The 19,328-nt window shown below is 50.0% G+C and overlaps 1 protein-coding gene across 11 annotated transcripts in view; it reads right to left on the bottom strand.

Moving 5' to 3' along the window:
- Positions 1-19,328, bottom strand: part of celf2 (cugbp, Elav-like family member 2) — a 714,069-nt gene that overhangs the window by 278,187 nt on the left and 416,554 nt on the right. The window contains exon 1 of one of the 11 annotated variants that reach the window (XM_078419502.1): positions 12,846-13,026. The exons of the other annotated variants lie outside the window; for them this stretch is intronic. Within the exon in view, the coding sequence (XP_078275628.1) occupies positions 12,846-12,853 (8 nt within the window). The 5' untranslated portion in view covers positions 12,854-13,026. Of the gene's footprint in view, positions 1-12,845; positions 13,027-19,328 lie in introns of those variants that run through there. 11 annotated transcript variants of the gene reach the window in all.

Below are 19,328 nucleotides of genomic sequence, written 5' to 3'. Positions count from 1 at the left end.
AATGACGGATTGGGGAGAGAGAGAGAAAGCGCAGAAGAGGCCCGTGGGCAAGGTAGCCACAACGTTACATCAGGCGCTGGAATGTTTGTTCATCCTTGTTCACAGCCCGCACTTTGCAATATTGTGGGATTAGACACTCACTGGATCTCACCAAGGCACCGAGCTCCCTCTGCAGATGTACAGCAGAGCTCCACAAAAAGCCGAAACAAAAGCCAAGGAATGAAATATGGGACTCAGCACATCGACACGGCAGTCAGCGCCAGGAAACTCTGCAGCCTTCTCTGGAGTTTGAGACCGCTCATTGTCTCTGCGTCGCGGCAATATTATGGGCCCCAGGATTAAAGGCATCCGACCGATTGAAAGGGTTTAAATGCGCAAATCAACACCATATTAGGGAGATGCTGACTGCTTGAACCTGAGGGGGGGAGGGAGTGGGGGAAGGGAGGTGAGAGGGGGCAGATAGGTCGATATAACAGACCGTGACTCCCCGAACTCTTTCAAGACACACTCATCAAAAGGATATGATGGGTGTGTGTGTGTGTGTGTGAGGGGAGGGGGAAACTCTGACAGCCATTTTGTGCACAGTCTGTTCTCACAAACAGAACTGAGGCAATTAATTGATCACTTGATTTGGAAAGTGTTCTTCGAAATTGAAATACAGCCTCCGATTTTTCTTTGTGAGGGAAGCATGAAACAAGTTTGCCGGATTTTGTTTTAGAGAGCTGGTAATTAAAATGTTATTGAAAGATGACACTGAGAAATTCGATCCCAGATGTAGTGGAAAAAGTACAGAGATTATTTTAAAAAGTGAAACAATATTCATTTGAAGCAAATTCCCCACTTGTTAATCTGCAAAATGAACGGAACGCTGGTAATCTAATCTGTTTTTCTCATTCAGTTTGTAATTCTAATTATTTCCATATTAACAGTGACTTTCTATTAACAGTTGAACACCCGTGGAGGTATTTGAATTCAACACATGCTTGAATAGGCACAAGAGTGTGTGTACCTACATGCGCATGTTTTGGTGTGACTGCTTGTCGACCTGTTTGTGCACATCTATCTTTATATGCGTTTGTACAGTCCATGACATTAACACGTGCAACCTCCCTTCCATTGACTCCACCTGCACCTCACGCTGCCTCGGCAAGGCAGCAGCATAATCAAGGACCAGTCTCACCCCGGCGGTCTCTCCCTCCTCTCCCCTCTCCCGTCAGTCAAAGGGTACAGAGGTGTAAAAACGCACACAGGGACAGATTCAGGGGCAGTTTCTTCCCAGCTGTTATCAGGCAACTGAACCGTCCTACCGACCTATCGTCCTATAGAGAGCGATCCTGAATACCATCTACCCCATTGGAGACCCTCGGACTATCTTTAAATGGACTTTGCTGGACTTTATCTTGCACCAAACATTATTCCCTTGCATCTGCACACTGTGGACAGCTCGATTGTAGTCATGTATAGTCTTTCCACTGACTGGAAAGCATGGAACAAAAATGATTTTCACTGCACCTCGGTACACGTGACAATAATAAATTAAAAATGCAACCGGCTTCCTCCCACATCCCAAAGACCTGCTGCTTTGTAGGTTAACTGGCCCTCTGTAAATTGCCGCTAGTCAGTGTGTGTGTGTGTGCGTGTGTGTGTGTGTGTGTATGTGTGTGAGTGTGTGTATGTGTGTGTATGTGCGCGCATGTGAGTGTGTGTGCGCGCATGTGCATACTCATTTGCATGTGTGTGTGTGCGTATGTGTGCATGTGCGTACTTATGTGCATGTGTGTGTGTGCACGCGTGTGCATGTGTATGCGTGTGCTTGTGCGTACTCATGTGCATGTGTGTGTGTATGCGCGTGCGTGTTTATGCGTGTGTGTGTGCTTGTGCGTACTCATGTGCATGTGTGTGCGTGTGTGTGCTTATGCAGTGTGTGCGTGTGTTTACTCATGTGTATGTGCATATGTGTGTGTGTGTGTGTGCGTGAGTGTGTGTGTATGAGTGTGTGTGCATGTGTGTACTCATGTGTGTGTGTGTGTGCGTGAGTGTGTGTATGCGTGTGTGTGCATGTGTGTGCTCATGTGCATATGTGTGTGTGCGTGAGTGTGTGTGTGTGTGTATGCGTGCGTGTGCATGTGTGTATGTGCGTGTGCATGTGTGTACTCATGTGCATGTGCATGTGTGCGCGTGCGTGTGTTTTTCCTTGCATCTCTCGCCATTGATCCTCAGCCTACTTTGCCTGTTTGTGAAATTCTTGCAAATCAAAATCCCTGGAGGGAACATTGGATTGAAAGCAGCTTTTAATCATGGTATCAGGGGTAAAGTAGTATGTAAGTAGGTCACAGACTACACTCCAAGCTGCATCGGATCCTGTTATAGTTAACAGCTGCACCACAACACAAATTTAAACACAGTCCCATTCGCTGTCACTTAATGTCCACAGCGAGGGCTCGATGAAATAAGTGGGAAGAAAGCACAGGGAATTTCCATGCAGGTGATGACTCCAACTGATGTAGAATTCTATGGACAACGACATGCCTTCCTACTTTGATAATCTCCCGATGTATGATTAAATATGTGGTGGTGAATATATTCACAAAACTGTGCGAGCACACGTTGCTTAGAATCAGATGGACGCAGACTGATGTGGGTGGGAGAAGAGGACATTTGGCCCATCGTGTTAATGCTAGCTCTTTGCCTATCTTTAATCGGACTACACTGGACTTTATCTTGCACAGAACGTTATTGCTGTTTATCTGTACACTGCGTGCTGGTTGATTGTAAGCATGTATTGTCTTTCTGCTGACTGGTTAGCACGCAACAACAGGGTGGTGAATCTGAGGAATTCTTTGCCACTGTGGAGGCCAAGTCAATGGATATTTTTACGGCAGAGGTTTAAGAGAGAATCTTGATTAGTGCGGGTGTCAGGGGTTATGGGGAGAAGGCAGGAGAATGGCGTTGAGAGGGAAAGATAGATCAGCCATGACTGAATGGGGGGGTAGACAATAGACAATAGGTGCAGGAGGAGGCCATTCGGCCCTTACGAGCCAGCACCGCCATTCAATGTGATCATGGCTGATCATTCTCAATCAGTACCCCGTTCCTGCCTTCTCCCCATACCCCCTGACTTCGCTATCCTTAAGAGCTCTATCTAGCTCTCTCTTGAATGCATTCAGAGAATTGGCCTCCACTGCCTTCTGAGGCAGAGAATTCCACAGATTCACAATTCTCTGACTGGAAAGGTTTTTCCTCATCTCAGTTCTAAATGGCCTACCCCTTATTCTTAAACTGTGGCCCCTTGTTCTGGACTTCCCCAACATTGGGAACATGTTTCCTGCCTCTAACGTGTCCAACCCCCTTAATAATCTTATACGTTTCGATAAGATCTCCTCTCATCCTTCTAAATTCCAGTGTATACAAGCCTAGTCGCTCCAGTCTTCCAACACATGACAGTCCCGCCATTCCGGGAATGGGCCCAATGGCCTAATTCTGCTCCCATCACTAATGAGATCAAAGATCTCTGCAATCAATTCTAATCCCCTGCTCTAACCCCCACAGTCCTGCTGAACCATCCTCCACGTATTCCCAGTGACTGCGTGGGTTTTCTCCGGGCGCTCCGGTTTCCTCCCACATCCCAAAGACGTGCGGGTTTGTAGGTTAATTGGCTTCTGTAAATTGCCCCTAATGTGTCGGATAGAACTGGTGTATGGGGAATCACTGGTCAGTGCGGACTCGGTGGATGAAGGGCCCGTTTCCACACTGTGCCTCTGAACTAGACTAAACTAACTTGGCCTCTGTACATTGCCCCTCGTGAGTAGGCAGTGGATGAGAAAGTGCGATAACACAGAACTAGTGCGAACGGGCGATCAATGGTTGACGTGGACTTGGTGGGACAAAGGGTCTGTTTCCATGCGGCCTCTATCAATCAATTTAATCAAGAAGGGTCCTGGACCAAAACGTCACCTATCCATGTTCTCCAGAGATGCTGCCTGACCCGCTGAGTTACTCCAGCACTTTGTGAAACGTCACCTTTCCATGTTCCCCAGAGATGCTGCCTGACCCACTGAGTTACTCCAGCACTTTGTGAAACGTCACCTATCCATGTTCTCCAGGGATGCTGCCTGACCCGCTGAGTTACGCCTTTTTTTTGCATCTGCAGCTTTTTGTGTCTACAGACAGGGGCTATGTTAAAGCTGACATTTTCATTTTCGTTCCTATAGGTCCTTCGGCCCATCAAGTCTATGCCGGCTCATCAGAGTCAAGTCCAATGCCCCCACTCATTTTCACAGTGACTCATTTTCCAAACATTCCCATCAACTCTCCAAGCCTTCCAGATTATACCACTCGCCTATAACCTAGGGGCATTTTTACAGAGGCCGGTTAACATAGAAACATGGACAATAGGTGCAGGAGTAGGCCATTCGGCCCTTGGAGCCAGCACCGCCATTCAATATGATCATGGCTGATCATCCAGAATCAGTACACCGTTCCTGCTTTCTCCCCGTATCCCTTGATTCCGTTAGCCCTAAGAGCTAAATCTAACTCTCTCTTGAAAACATCCAGTGAATTGGCCTCCACTGCCTTCTGTGGCAGAGAATTCCACAGATTCACAACTCTCTGGGTGAAAAAGTTTTTCCTCATCTCAGTCCTAAATGGCCGACCCCTTATTCTTAAACTGTGGCCCCTGGTTCTGGACTCCCCCAACATTGGGAACATGTTTCCTACATCTCCTTTACGAATTTTATATGTTTCTATGGGTCCCCCCCCCCTATCCCCCCCCTTCCTCATCCCCCCCCAACCAACCTCACATCGTTGGAGCGTGGGAGGTAACCAGAGCACCCAGCGGAAACCCAAGCGGTCAAAGTGAGAACGTGCAAACTCCACACAGACAGCGCGCGTGGTCAGGATCGAACCTGGGTCTCTGGCACAGTAAGGCAGCAACTCTACCGCTGCGCCACCGCGTCGCCCAAACTGGCCCTAGGTTAGTTGCTGCCTGACCCGCAGAGCCACTCCAGCACTTTGTGTTTTACCACTATCTGCAGTTCCTTGTTTCGACAGATCTGTTTTCCTTGTTTGATATCTTGGTTTCTCCCCCCCCCCCCCCCCCCCACCGTGTTAATTTTTAACGCAAGATCGCCTCTTTGATCACATGAAGGCCCCAACAGCCTGATATCCTTCCCTCAGGAAATGGCTGCCTAAAGAAGGCAGTCATCAGCCGTTTACGATGCAAAACGGGCCTAGGCTCTTCCTCTTTCTAAAGGGAACGGAGACGACGGCACAAATCAGGAATGCTGACACATGTCTGTGATTAGAGTCACAGAGTCCTACAGTGTGGAAACAGGCTCACCCCAACCAACATGTCCCAGCTACACTAGTCCCACCTGCCCGCGTTTGCCCCATATCCCTCCAAACCTGTCCTATCCATGTACCTGTCTAACTGCTTCTTAAACGTCGGGATAGTTCCTCCCTCAACTATCTCCTCGTTCCAGCTCGTTCCATACACCCACCACCCTTTGAGTGGAAAAGTTACCTCCTCAGGTTCTTAGAAACATAGAAAATAGGCGCAGGAGTAGGCCATTCGGCCCTTCGAGCCTGTACGCACCACCATTCAATATGATCATGGCTGATCATCGAACTCAGTATCCCGTACCTGCCTTCTCTCCATACCCCCTGATCCCTTTAGCCACAAGGGCCACATCTAACTCCCTCTTAAATATAGCCAATGAACTGGCCTCAACTACCCACTGTGGCAGAGAATTCCACAGATTCACCACTCTCTGTGTGAAAAGAAACTTTCTCATCTCGGTCCTAAAAGACTTCCCCCTTATCCTTAAACTGTGACCCCTTGTTCTTACTAAGCCTTTTCCCCTTCACCTTAAACCTATGTCCTCTGGTTCTCGATTTCCCTACTTAGGACAAGAGACTCTGTGCGTCTATTCCTCTCATGATTTTGTGCACCTCTCCATAAGATCACCCCTCATCCTCCTGCGCTCCAAGGAATAGAGTCCCAGCCTGCTCAACCTCTCCCTGTAGCTCAGGCCCTCGAGTCCTGGCAACATCCATGTGATTGTTGCATATTATGAACTCGTGTTATGTTATCAACTTTCCATAAACTGCAAAATGTAGAGATGTTTAATGAGGAATTTGAGGGAGAACAAGATAAAAAAGATGGGGAGAGTGATGGTCAGGGTTGCCAACTGTCCCGTATTAGCCGGGACATCCCCTATTTTGGGCTAAATTAGTTTGTCCCGTACGGGACTGCCCTTGTCCCGTATTAGTAGGGTTGCCAACTTCCTCACTCCCAAATAAGGGACAAAGGGTGTCGTCACCGCCCCGCGCCCCAACGTGACCTCACCCAGGGAGTGTATGTAATGGTGTGCCTGTTGATGATACACCTCTCTCTCTCTCTCTCTCTCTCTCTCTGTCTCCCACTCTCTCTCTGTCTCCCGCTCTCTCTCTCCTTCTTTCGCTCTCTTTCTCACCCTCTCGCTCCCTCTCCCCCCCTCTCTCCCTCTCCCCCCTCTCCCCCCCCCTCTCTCTCTCTGCTCTCTCTCTCTCTCTCTCTCTCTCTCTCTCTCTCTCTCTCTCTCTCTCTCTCTCTCTCTCTCTCTCTCTCTCTCTCTCTCTCTCTCTCTCTCTCTCTCTCTCTCCTCCCCCCTCCCCTCTCGTTCTCTCTCTCTCCCCCCTCCCCCTCTCGTTCTCTCTCTCTCCCCCCTCCCCCCCTCCCCCTCTCGTTCTCTCTCTCCCCCTCTCGTTCTCTCTCGTTCTCTCTCTCTCTCTCTCTCTTTGTCCCATCCAGCCTGGCAGCTGGAGTTGCAAAGAGGAAGTCAATCGTACATCCCCTCTGCACTGCCCCCCACCACACAATGTGCAAGAGGTCGCCATGCAAGAAGATGACAAAGAAACGCTGTGAACCGAGACAGAGGTCTGTGTCGCGTATCGGACACAATCGGGATTAAAGTTTCGTCATCTCTATCTCTCGCCGCTCACCTCTCCCATCATGCAACAGGTACAGAAGTGTGAAAACGCACACCTCCAGATTCAGGGACAGTTTCTTCCCAGCTGTTATCAGGCAACTGGACTATCACTAACTAGAGAGCGGTCCTGATCAAAGATAATAGAGCAGAGCAAGATAGACCACTCGACCCTAAAAACCGTAGTATGTCACGGCACCACAGATTCACAACTCTCTGACAAAAAAAGTTTTTCCTCATCTCCGTCCCAAATGGCCTACCCCTTTTTCTTAAACTGTGGCCCCTTGTTCTGGACTCCCCCAACATTGGGAACATGTTTCCTGCCTCTAACGTGTCCAAACCCTTAATAATCTTATATGTTTCGATAAGATCCTTCTAAATTCCAGTGTATACAAGCCTAGCCGCTCCAAACCCCATACAAACTCCGTGCAGACAGCACCCCTAGTCAGGATCGAACCCGGGTCTCTGGTGCTGGATAGACTAGGCTTATACTCGCTGGAATTTAGAAGACTGAGGGGGGATCTTATTGAAACATATAAAATTCTTAAGGGGTTGGAGAGGCTAGATGCGGGAAGATTGTTCCTGATGTTGGGGAAGTCCAGAACAAGGGGTCACAGCTTAAGGATAAGGGGGAAGTCTTTTAGGACCGAGATGAGAAAACATTTCTTCACACAGAGAGTGGTGAGTCTGTGGAATTCTCTGCCACAGAAAGTAGTTGGGGCCAGTTCATTGGCTAAAGGGATCAGGGGGTATGGAGAGAAGGCAGGTACAGGTTACTGAGCTGGATGATCAGCCATGATCATATTGAATGGCGGTGCAGGCTCGAAGGGCCGAATGGCCTACTCCTGCACCTATTTTCTATGTTTCTATGTCTATGTTTCCATGCCACTGAGCCAAGGTTAGCATTATTCCTAGTCAGCCCCTTGCGATTAACTCTCCTCGATTCCACACTATTTGCTTCATCGGCAGTTTATATTCCTCACGAGACTCTTGCAGAACTGAACTTCCTATTTTTTGATTCTCGACGGTTATTACCACATTATTTCCTTTCTGTTGCAGCCTTCTGCATTCTGTTCAGCATCTGCTTAGGGCAGCCCAGTGGGGCAGCACGTCCATGAGCCCATCCAAAGGCCTACGAATAAAGGGGAGGCCATTTAAAACTGAGGCGAGAGGAAACTTTTCCACTCAGAGAGTTGTGAATTTGTGGAATTCTCTGCCACAGAGGGCAGTGGAGGCCGATTCACTGGATGAATTTAAAAGAGAGTTAGATAGAGCTCTAGGGGCTAGTGGAATCATGGGATATGGGGAGAAGGCAGGCACGGGTTACTGATTGTGGATGATCAGCCATGATCACAACGAATGGCGGTGCTGGCTCGAAGGGCAAATGGCCTCCCCCTGCACCTATGTTTCTATGTTTCAACACCACAATCGTATCTGCCCTCCACCACCACCCCTGGCAATGCGTTCCAGACCCCCACCCACTCCCTGTGTAAAAAACTTGCTCCACGCATCTCCTTTCAACTTTCCCCCTCTCACCCTCTCGCTATGTCCGCTCGGGTTGGACATTTCCACTCTGGGTGAAAGGTTCTGACTGTCTACCTTATCTACGCCTCTCATAGTTTTACATGCTTCAATCAAGTCTCCCCTCAACCTCCGATGTCCCGGCACGGTGGCGCAGCGGTAGAGTTGCTGCCTTACAGCGCTTACAGCACGGAGACCCGGGTTCGATCCTGACTACGGGCGCTGTCTGTACGGAGTTTGCACGTTCTCCCCATGACCTGCGTGGGTTTTCTCCAAGATCTTTGATTTCCTCCCACACTCCAAAGACGTACAGGTTTGTAGGCTAATTGGCTTGGTATAAATATAAATTGTCCCTAGTTGTGTGTAGGATAGTGTTAGTGTGCGGGGATTGCTGGTCGGTGCAGACTCGGTGGGCCGAAGGGCCTGTTTCTGCACTGTATCACTAAACTAAACCAATTCAAACTCTATCCAACCTCTCCCTTTAGAAGTAACCCCGCGAAAAGAAAACCCACAAAATGTTGGGAGTGACTCAGTGGGTCAGGCAGCATCTGTGGAGAATATGGATAGGTGACGTTTCACGGAGTGCTGGAGTAACTCAGCGGGTCAGGCAGCATCTGTGGAGAACATGGATAGGTGACGTTTCACGGAGTGCTAGAGTAACTCAGCGGGTCAGGCAGCATCTGTGGAGAACATGATGTGTGTCTTTTCGAGTCGAAGCAAGTTTCAGGTCCCTGAAGAAGGGTCTTGACCTGAAACATCGCTTATCCATGTTCTCACGAGATGCTGCCTGACCCACTGAGTGACTCCAGCACTTTGTGTGTTGTTGGCGTGAAACTAGTCTCCTCAAAATAAGCATCCGGTGATTCTCAAAAAATTTAAATTCATAGAGTAGTAGAACATAGAAACAGGCCTTTCATCCCAACTTGCCAACATCGACCACATGTCCCGTCTACACGAGTCCCACCTGCCTGCGTTTGGCCCATATCCCTCTAAACCTGTCCAATCCATGTACCTGTCTAACTGTTGTGATCGTCCCTGCCTCAACTACCTCCTCTGGGAGCCCATTCTATACACCCACCACCCTTGGAGTGGAAAAGGTTACCACTCAGGTTCCTACTCAGGTTCCTATTAAATCTTTTCCTCCCTCACCTTAAACCTATGTCCTCTGGTTCTTGATTCTCCTTCTCTGGATGAGAGACTGTGCGTTTACCCGATCTAGTCCCCTCATTCATTTTATTTCTCAAAAAATAAATTATTCAATTTTGATTTTGCCGAGCGAACCTGGTGTCATCATTTATTAAAGTGCCCAGCAAACCTCTACATTAAAGTGCCCAGCAAACCTCTACATTAAAGTGCCCAGCAAACCTCTACAAACTGCTCTGTTGGTTAGTTCATATGCACCAGCATAATAGAGGTTTGGTTTGACCCTGTGCTGATTCCCCTTCGCATACACGCACACACTCACACACACGCACACATACACACGCGCACACGCACACACACACGCACACACACACGCACACAAGCACACACACGCACACACACGCGCACACACACACGCACACACACACACACACACACATACACACGCGCACACACGCGCACACGCACACACGCGCACACACACACACACGCACACGTGCACACACACGTGCACACACACACACACACACACACACACACACACACGCACACACGCGCGCACACGCGCACATACACACACACACACACACATGCACACGTGCACACACACACACACACACACACACACACACACACACACACACACACACACACACACACACACACACACACACACACACACACACACAATCTCCCATTAGAGATACCTGCACTCTGATCTAGACTGAGAGCTAAAGGGCAAGTCCATTCATATCTGTCCTCACTCAAAGATAGACAGAAAAAGCTGGAGTAACTCAGCAGGTCAGGCAGCATCTCTGGAGAGAAGGAATGGGTGACGTTTCGGGTCGAGACCCTTCTTCAGAGCCGTGCTTTATCCTCCCCTTTCTTGCAAGACTGAACAATCTCAGATCCACATGTAGGAGGGAACTACAGAGGCTGGTTTACACCAAAGATAGACACAAAGAATCTGGAGTTACTCAACGGGACAGGCAGCATCTCTGGAGAGAAGGAATGGGTGACGTTTCTGGCTGAGACCCTTCTTCTGACTGAGAATCAGGCAGGGGGAAACTAGAGGTCTGGGAAGGTGCAGAACAAAGCATCGATGACTCAGTCTGAAGAAGGGTCTTGACCCGAAACGTCACCCATTCCCCCTCTCCAGATATGCTGCCTGACCTCCCGCTGAGTTACTCCAGCTTTTTGTCTGTACTCTGAGATCAATCATGGCTTCAGACCAACTGGGGTAACTGGTCGGAGTTTCAACCCCCGACACTTCCAACCCAACACAGCTCACTGTAAAAGCAGGAAGGGATTGACAAACTCAGCCCCGACACTAAAGCTTACATCGCGTTTTCAAAATCAGGACGTGAGACCAGCAAATATTAACCTCTGTTGACATCGAGCTAAAGGGGAAGTCCATTCATATCTTCCCTCACTCGAAGATAGCCACAAATATTCTGCAGTAACTCAGCGGGTCAGGCAGCATCTCTGGAGAAAAGGAATTGGTGATGTTTCGGGTCATAAGTTCATAAGGTGAAGTGATAGGAGCAGAATTAGGCCATTCGGCCCATCGGTATAGTTGCTGCCTTACAGCGAATGCAGCGCCGGAGACTCAGGTTCGATCGTGACTACGGGCGCCGTCTGTACGGAGTTTGTACGTTCGCCCCGTGACCTGCGTGGGTTTTCTCCGAGATCTTCAGTTTCCTCCCACACTCCAAAGACCTACAGGTATGTAGGTTAATTGGCTGGGCAAATGTGAAAATTGTCCCTAGTGGGTGTAGGATAGTGTTAGTGTGCGGGGATCGCTGGGCGGCGCGGACCCGGTGGGCCGAAGGGCCTGTTTCTGCGCTGTATCTCGAAAATCTAAATCTAAGTCTACTCCGTCAATCAATCATGGCTGATCTATCTCTCCCTCCTAACCCCATTCTCCTGCCTTCTCCCCATAACCCCTGACACCCGCACTAATCATCTCTCTCTGCCTTAAAAATATCCACTGACTTAGCTTCTACGGCCTTCTGTGGCAAAGAATTCCACAGATTCACCACCCTGGTCTAGACCCTTCTTCAGACCGAGTGTCAGGGGAGAGGGAGGCAAGAGGTATGGACGGTGATGTAGAGAGATATAGAACAAATGAATGAAAGATGTGCAAAAATGTAAGGATGATCAAGGAAACAGGCCATTGCGAGCTGTGGGCTAGGTGAAAACGAGTTACAGACAATGAGACTCAACAAGATGACTTTAAATCTAGTGCAACAACTTGGGTGTTGGAGGGAGTGTATAAGGGTCACTTGAAGTTAGGGAAATCAATATTCATTCACTGGAGGCCAGCAATGCAGAATAAGCACAAAGCTTCTGAGAGTGGATCGTTTTATTTGTGGGTCACATCGGCCAAGCTGTTTGACTGGCGCAGAAGTAGAACATAGGGGCAGCACAGTTGGCATAGTGGAAGAGTTAGTTAGTTCAGTTTATTGTCACCTGTACCGAGCGAGGTACAGTGAAATGCTAAGCAGTAAGCGGAAATACAATACATGATCACAATCGAGCCGTTCGTGATGTACAGATACATGACGAAGGGAATAACGTGAATAACGTTTAGTGCAAGATAAAGTCAGTGATCAAAGATAGTCAGAGGGTTCCCAAAGAGGAAGATAGTTGCTCAGGACTGTTTACTAGTTGTTGATAAGATGGTTCAGTTACCTGATAACAGCCTGGAATAAACTGTCCCTGAATCTGGAGGTGTGTGTTTAAGGTGAGGTAGTTGAGGCAGGTACTATCACAACGTTTAAGAAAGATTTGGACAGGTACATGGATAGGACAGGTTTGTAGGGATATGGGCCAAACGCAGGCAGTACAGTAGATGAGGCATGTTGGTCGGTGCGGGCAGGTTGGGCCGAAGGGCCTGTTTCCACACTGTGTGACTCCACGACTCTATAACTTGCATGCATTCACTCCAATGTGGCCCAACCAAAGTCCTGTAGAGCTGCATCGTGGCTTCATGATTCTTGGACCTAGTGCCCTGGTCGACGAAGGCAAGCGTGCGTGTAAACGCAGGCAAGAACCGAGAAAAAGTTTCAAAAGAAAGAAAGGGAGTTTGATCAAGGATTGAATGACGAGAACACAGGATGGAATTGAAACGCGCCGATCTTTAAAATGAGTGTTTGAAGTGCAAGCCTCCACTTCCAAGTACATCACGGGAGGAGGAAGCTGAGAGACACTTACCCAATCATCCACGTGTGACCTTCCAAAGCCTGTTTACTCTTCACCTGAAACCGATGAACTGGCCAGGCAAGGGCAGGTTAGGAAACGGGCCCGAATTTGCTCTGGGAAGTTAGTTAGGGGGGGGAAAGGTTTTCAGGTTCTCTGAAGAGGAAGGGGATTGCGTTTTTTTTCAGGTCTCCTCCTAACAGCAGGCAGTGTGGAGCTGTGCGAGTGATATCATCAAACCAGCGGGACGTGCAAAGTTGCAGACTGTACTTCCTGTTCTCGCCGGGCCGAGTGAGAGTCGAACTGTCGCGCGATAAATTCACAAGTACAAACAAGGAACCGCAGATGCTGCTTTACATAAAAGGACACAAAGTGCTGGAGTAACTCGGCGGGTCAGGCAGCATCTCTGGAGAACATGGATAGGTGACGTTTCACAGAGTGCTGGAGTAACTCAGCGGGTCAGGCAGCATCTCTGGAGAACATGGATAGGTGACGTTTCACAGAGTGCTGGAGTAACTCAGCGGGTCAGGCAGCATCTCTGGGGAGGACATGGATAGGTGACGTTTTGGGTCAGGACCCTTCTTCTGACCACTCTATTATCCCAACCCCAGAATGTCACCTGTCCATGTTCTCCAGAGATGCTGCCCGACCTGCTGTTACTCCAGCAATTTGTGTCCCTGTACGCTATAAATTAAACTGAGGACGTTACTGATGTGCCTGCCAAGTTGCCTTGTTCAACAAAAAGAAAATCAAACCTGACCTGCTTTCAAAATGCACTTTCTTTCCTTCAGTGTTATGCGATTCAAAATCAATATTGTCCAGAATGGATTGGCCAGATGAACAAGATGCATTTAAAAGAGAGTTAGATCGAGCTCCAGGGGCTAGTGGAATCAAGGGATATGGGGAGAAGGCAGGCACGGGGTACTGATTGAGAATGATCAGCCATGATCACAATGAATGGCGGTGCTGGCTCGAAGGGCCGAATGGCCTCCTCCTGCACCTACAAATATTCTCTCTCTCTCTCTCTCTCTCTCTCTCTCTCTCTCTCTCTCTCTCTCTCTCTCTCTCTCTCTCTCTGTCTCTCTCTCTCTCTCTCTCTCTCTCTCTCTCTCTCTCTCTCTCTCTCTCTCTCTCTCTCTCTCTCTCTCTCTCTCTCTCTCCCTCTCCCTCTCTCTCTCCCTCTCTCTCCCTCTCTCTCTCCCTCAGACTCTCTCTCTCTCTCTCTCTCTCTCTCTCTCTCTCCCTCAGACTCTCTCTCTCTCTCTCTCTCTCTCTCTCTCTCTCTCTCTCTCTCTCTCTCTCTCTCTCTCTCTCTCTCTCTCTCTCTCTCTCTCTCTCTCTCTCTCTCTCTCTCTCCCTCTCTCTCTCTCTCTCTCTCTCTCTCTCTCTCTTTTCTATCTCACAGCTAGCCTCCCCTAATTCCCCATTTACTGGTGCCCTCCCCTAATTCCCCATTTACTGGTGCCCTCCCCTAATTCCCCATTTACTGGTGCCCGCCCCTAATTCCCCATTTACTGGTGCCCTCCCCTAATTCCCCATTTACTGGTGCCCTCCCCCTAATTCCCCATTTACTGGTGCCCTCCCCTAATTCCTCATTTACAGTCTGCGCCGCCCTGCGATCCCCCCTCACACGCACTACCACTATCCTACCCCCTGGCGACAATTTACGATCTTTAACTAAGCCAATTAGCTGACAAACCTGTACGTCTTTGGAGCGTGGGAGGAAACTGGAGCACCCAGATAGACAATAGACAATAGGTGCAGGAGGAGGCCATTCGGCCCTTCGAGCCAGCACCGCCATTCAATATGATCATGGCTGATCATTCTCAATCAGTACCCCGTTCCTGCCTTCTCCCCATACCCCCTGACTCCGCTATCCTTAAGAGCTCTATCCAGCTCTCTCTTGAATGCATTCAGAGATTTGGCCTCCACTGCCTTCTGAGGCAGAGAATTCCACAGATTCACAACTCTCTGACTGAAAAAGTTTTCCTCACCTCCGTTCTAAATGGCCTACCCCTTATTCTTAAACTGTGTGGCCCCTGGTTCTGGACTCCCCCAACATTGGGAACATGTTTCCTGCCTCTAACGTGTCCAACCCCTTAATAATCTTATACGTTTCGATAAGATCCCCTCTCATCCTTCTAAATTCCAGATCACGGGGAGAATGTACAAACCCGGTCTGACAGCTCTCGTGGTCAGGATGGAACCTGGGTCTCTGGTGCCGTGAGGCAGCAACTCTACCGCTGCGCCACCCAAGATCTTTTCCTTTGCCCCACAGAATGTTGCCAGCCTCGCCAATCCCTCCTTGCCAGCCCAGAGCAGTGGGCCAATTTCTAAGCTACACTGCCTCCTTTGCTCTGTCCCTATACAGCCTTTAGTTGCTTTCTTCCTTGCAGCTGTATATTGTGTGTGTGTGTGTGTGTGCTCGCTGTGACATTACTTTCCCCAGCATGACTACCCCTTTATTCGTGCTAAATGCGGCCTTTATTCTTTTGATTTGCTACCTTTTGTTAAATTCCAAGTTCCCTCCCCACTCTCAAATGAAGGCAACGTAACAGCCAGCATCTGCAGTTCCTTCTGACACAATAGTCTAGTTTAGTTTAGTTACGTTTTAGTTTAGTTTAACTTAGAGGTGCAGCGCAGAATCTGGCCCTTCGGCCCACCGAGTCCGTGCCGACCAGCGATCCCCTGCACACTAACACTAGCCTACACGCACTGGGGATAATTGACATTTGTATCAAGCCAATTAACCTACAAACCTGTACGTCTTTGGAGTGTGGGAGGAAACCGGAGATCTCGGAGAAAACCCACGCGGGTCACGGGGAGAACGTACAAACTCCTGGACTTCAGCTTGGAGATACAGCATGGAAGCAGGCCCTTCGGCCCACCGAGTCCACGCCGACTGTCGACCGCCTGCACACACTAGTCCCACGTTATCCCACCTTCTCATCCACTGCGGTAGGCGGGGAGCCACCGAGCTCGACTCCCGAAGGCCGGAGATGGGAGGGAGGATGAAGCCGACGGACGGGCGGTGACAGCCGAGGAGTGAGGCCGGAGGAGAGGAGAGGGAACCGGGGTTTGGCCCACCCAGGCTGTGGGTGGCTCCCACCCCCGGGGACGCGGGTTCACTGGTCAATCCAAGGGAAGGTAATGGATGGAGGCCTAGCAGAAGCCTGGGGCTCGCCTGGGGACGCGGGCTGGCCTTGGAAAATGGTGCCAAACGCGCCGTCTCTTGCACGCGGGATCAGCGGACCATTTCTGCACACTTGCTAATCGGGGATGTGCCTGGGTACGGCAACACTCGACTGGACTGTTTGTAAGAATAGAATCTCACTCTGCGTTTGCACATGCGGCAACAAAAGTGCCGTTGAACCATTGAACATCCTTCCTGTAATGGGGGGCGACTAGAACTACATGCTACACTGTACATGGCGGCCTGAACAATGTCTTGTGGGGCTGCATCGTGACTTTCTCACGACCTCTGGTTTCTTTCCATGGAATGGTTGGCAAGTTGGCAATGGTTGGCAAGGTTGAAATGGAATGGTTGGCAAGTTGGCAATGGTTGGCAAGTTGGCAATGGTTGGCAAGTTGGCAATGGTTGGCAAGGTTGAAATGGAATGGTTGGCAAGTTGGCAATGGTTGGCAAGTTGGCAATGGTTGGCAATGGTTGGCAATGGTTGGCAAGGTTGAAATGGAATGGTTGGCAAGTTGGCAATGGTTGGCAAGGTTGAAATGGAATGGTTGGCAAGTTGGCAATGGTTGGCATGTTGGCAATGGTTGGCAAGTTGGCAATGGTTGGCAAGGTTGAAATGGAATGGTTGGCAAGTTGGCAATGGTTGGCAAGTTGGCAATGGTTGGCAATGGTTGGCAATGGTTGGCAATGGTTGGCAAGGTTGAAATGGAATGGTTGGCAAGTTGGCAATGGTTGGCAAGTTGGCAATGGTTGGCAAGGTTGAAATGGAATGGTTGGCAAGTTTCTCTCTCTCTCTCTCTCTGGGGCAGGGTGCCTTGCTCACAGTGCCGTGCCCAAACTCACACGGTCGGCAGGAGTTCAGTATTTTAGTTCGAACCCTTGTGACGAACCTCGCCTTTAGAACAAGAGACCCGCTGGAAACATTACTACACCACGGCGCGCCGGAGACCCGGGTTCCATCCCGACTACGGGCGCCGTCTGTACGGAGTTTGTACGTTCTCCCCGTGACCTGCGCGGGTTTTCTCCGAGATCTTCGGTTTCCTCCCACTCTCCAAAGGCGTGCAGGTTTGTAGATTAATTGGCTTGGTGTATGTGTACATTGTCCCTGGCGTTAGTGTGCGGGGATCGCTGGTCGGCGCGGAGGGCCCATTTCCGCGCTGTATCTCTACACTAAACTAAACTCTAAACCACTCTAAAGGTCCAAGAGCTAATTCCGAGCTTGCCAAGTTCTCAGCCAATGCCCGCGTAAATAACCCGATGGAAGGTGGGGATGATTTATAACTCGCGTCAGATCGGGCTGACAGCTTGGCAGCCTCACGTGTGGCATCTGCTACGTACAGGCGGTGCCAACCTACCCTAGTGAGAGGGTGAAGGGCTGCCAATATCAAATGAGGTCATGCGGTACCAAGCGCACTAAGTCCGTGCACAAACCTCTGCCCAGTCAGTTCTGGCGCGGAGATTTTATCCAACGGCTCACTGAGTCGGGCTTCTGTACCGAGCTTGGCTCCCAACATCCCCCTGATTAGAGTCTGTGGTCATTTGGAGCAGAACTGGGGGAAATCTTGTAGCTTTTCTGTGATTATTTGGCCAAAGTCACGGCACAGCGCGGCACGCTCGTTTGGTCACCACATTTTCCCGACAGTTTTAATGATATTTGAAGACCAAGCACAGGAAACAGATGACTGGATACCCCTCCAGTGCCAAAACCCAGCACAGAATGGTGCGTTATTTACAAGCAGGTTCTCCACTGATGCCACTGCACTGTCGTTTGCTTCATTGAAGGGCTGCTTAGGCTGTGAATTGAACTGCTGGTCATGCACAAAGGCACCGCTATAATATTCTCGGATTTCTTTTCTGGCAGAGTTTTTCAAATGAAAACCCTCTCGGCCTGCACGCATTGAGAGAAGACCAGGGTTGCCAACTGTCCCGTATTAGCCGGGACATCCCGAATTATCATATCATATCATATATATTCAGCCGGAAACAGGCCTTTTCGGCCCTCCAAGTCCGTGCCGCCCAGTGATCCCCGTACATTAACACTATCCTACACCCACTAGGGACAATTTTTACATTTACCCAGCCAATTAACCTACATACCTGTACGTCTTTGGAATTCTGGGCTAAATTGGTTTGTCCCGTATGGGACCGCTCTTGTCTCGTATTAGGCCTGGGGGAGGGGGCGCTCTAGGACTGGATGCTGTAAACCCGGACGCTGTAGGTCTGGACAGTGTAGGCCTGAACTGTGTAGGCCCGGACAGTGTAGGCCCGGACAGTGTAGGTCCGGACAGTGTAGGTCCGGACAGTGTAGGTCCGGACAGTGTAGGTCCGGACAGTGTAGGTCCGGACAGTGTAGGTCCGGACAGTGTAGGTCCGGATAGTGTAGGTCCGGACAGTGTAGGCCTGTAGGCCCGGACACTGTAGGCCCGGACGCTGTAGGCTCGGACGCTGTAAACCAGGACGCTGTAGGCACGGACATTGTAGGCCCGGACAGTATAGGCTCGGAGGCCTGGGCGTCGCCTAACGGAGGTTGCGTAGCAACACGCCTCCCGGCCCAGGCGGCTGCTGTTGGTGGAGCGGGAGCACGTGGCCGCTGGCTGGGTGAGGTCACGTGGGGCGCGGGGCGGTGACAGCACCTTGTCCCTGATTGGGGAGTGAGATAGTTGGCAACCCCTAGTGCAGACGCTGGGGTGTGGGAGGTAATCGGAGCACCCGGAGAAAGCCCCTCGTGGGTCACGGGGAGAACGGACAAACTCCGTGCAGACAGCACCCGTAGTCAGGGTCGAACCCGGGTCTCTGGCGCTGTGAGGCAGCAACTCTACCGCTGCGCCACCGCGCCGACCTTAATATTTCTCCAGCACTTTGTGTCCTTTTGTAGTGAATGTGTAGCTGGAGTCAGAATCTAAAACATGTCAACACGTAAGAATAGTGTGGTTCGTGACCACATGAGTTAGAGAGGACAGGGTGGCACCGGTGGCACCGGTGGTAGAGTTGGTTCTTCACAGAGTCAGAGACCCGGGTTCCATCCAGACTGTGGGTGCTGTCTCTGTGACGTTTGTACGTTGGCCCTGTGACCGTGTGGGCTTTTCTCCGGCTGCTCCGGTTTTCTCCCACATCTCAACAACATGCCGGTTTATAAATGCGTCGGCTGCTGTGAACTGGCCCTTGTGTGTAGGACTAGATAGGAATGTGGGATAACATAAAATTAGTATGAATGGGTGATTGATGATCGGCACGGACTCAGTTGACCAAAGGACCTGTCTCCAACTGTGTCTAAACTAAAGATAGACACAAAAAGCTGGAGTAAC

Source organism: Rhinoraja longicauda, chromosome 23, assembly GCF_053455715.1.
Source record: "Rhinoraja longicauda isolate Sanriku21f chromosome 23, sRhiLon1.1, whole genome shotgun sequence".
NCBI lineage: Eukaryota > Metazoa > Chordata > Chondrichthyes > Rajiformes > Arhynchobatidae > Rhinoraja > Rhinoraja longicauda.
This window is presented reverse-complemented; position numbering and strand designations above follow the sequence as displayed.